Here is a 1104-nt window from a genome sequence, read left to right as displayed (position 1 = left end):
TGAGGTAGTACGGGCTGCCGCTGACGAGCGCGGCGCCACCCTTGAGGTGGTCTGCGGCCGCCCGCGCACCGCCAGCGCTGCGCGCGTAGAAGCGCTGCAGTCCCCGCATGCCTGGGTCCACGTCCAAAGCTTTTGTGTCTCCTTTGGGTGAGTGCGAGGGAGGGACCCCACCGCTCTCGGAGTCCACCTGCCGTAGCGGCACTGAGAGAGCAGTGCCACCACTGTTGTTGTTCTTCGTGGTGGTGGTGGTGGTGGTGGTGGTATAACCGGCGGAAGTGATGGTGGAAGTCACTGGCGAAGCGCTGCACGCAGCGGAGTGCGAAGGGCCAACGGCCGGACCGCGATTCAGCCGCATAATGCGGTACTGCTGCTGCGGCTGCTCTTCTTCCCTAGGCATATGTCTGTCCGCTGCAAGCGCAAGAAGAAACGTGGAAAGACAGAGCATGTCGAAGGGGAGCGGTGAAGACAAGTCTGCAGCCACAGAGTGCACGTCGCACAGGCACAGAAACAGGCACACCTCCGACAAGAGCGGCGCACGCAAGTCTTGTCCGCTTGACGCCCACCACCTCCTGGACGTAGGAGGGGGGGGGGAGGTGCAGCGATGCAGGCCAGCACAGCGGCAGCGCATGATCAACAACAACAACAACAAGCATAAAACGTTAAAACAAAAAACAAGCGCTCACACACCCTCCCTCTCTTGGTCCTTTGTACACACAGCCATACTACGCACAGGCACTGTCGCTACTCGCGCCGCTCTTTCCTGGGCTGCTTCTTCACCGAGAAGGACATGGCGCAGGCGCACGACTCGTCGACTAGCTCGTTGCCCACCACCACGAACGCCGACCCTTTCAACTCCGAGTGGAAGTCAATCACCGCCGAGAGCAACTTCGATGCGGAGTGTTTGTCCACCACCACACGCGGTGCGGGCTCTGCCCTGTTGTTTGTGCTGCTATTGTTGTTAACGCTGTCAGCCTCCGAAACGTCCCTTTCCGAAATGACGACGTCCTCCTCAGGCACCAACGAGTCGTTCGCCTCGAGGGAGAATTTGTATACGTAACCGTGGCAGCCGCCCGAGTCAATGGCAAGGCGCAAGAAGCGACGGTC

The 1104-nt window shown here is 60.3% G+C and overlaps 2 protein-coding genes across 2 annotated transcripts; both read right to left on the bottom strand.

Moving 5' to 3' along the window:
• DQ04_22061010 (hypothetical protein) lies at positions 1–628 on the bottom strand (the record flags this gene model as incomplete). Its single annotated transcript, XM_009318064.1, has 1 exon — positions 1–628. A coding segment is annotated over one exon (628 nt), but the record flags the coding sequence as incomplete, so codon positions are not given.
• Positions 629–741: 113 nt separating this feature from the next.
• On the bottom strand, positions 742–1104 carry DQ04_22061000 (hypothetical protein; the record flags this gene model as incomplete). Its single annotated transcript, XM_009318063.1, has 1 exon — positions 742–1104. A coding segment is annotated over one exon (363 nt), but the record flags the coding sequence as incomplete, so codon positions are not given.

The sequence above is a fragment of the Trypanosoma grayi genome, assembly GCF_000691245.1.
Source record: "Trypanosoma grayi strain ANR4 Tgr_2206_V1, whole genome shotgun sequence".
Lineage (NCBI taxonomy): Eukaryota > Euglenozoa > Kinetoplastea > Trypanosomatida > Trypanosomatidae > Trypanosoma > Trypanosoma grayi.
Note: the sequence above shows the minus strand (reverse complement) of the source record. Positions and strands in the feature narration are given on the sequence as shown.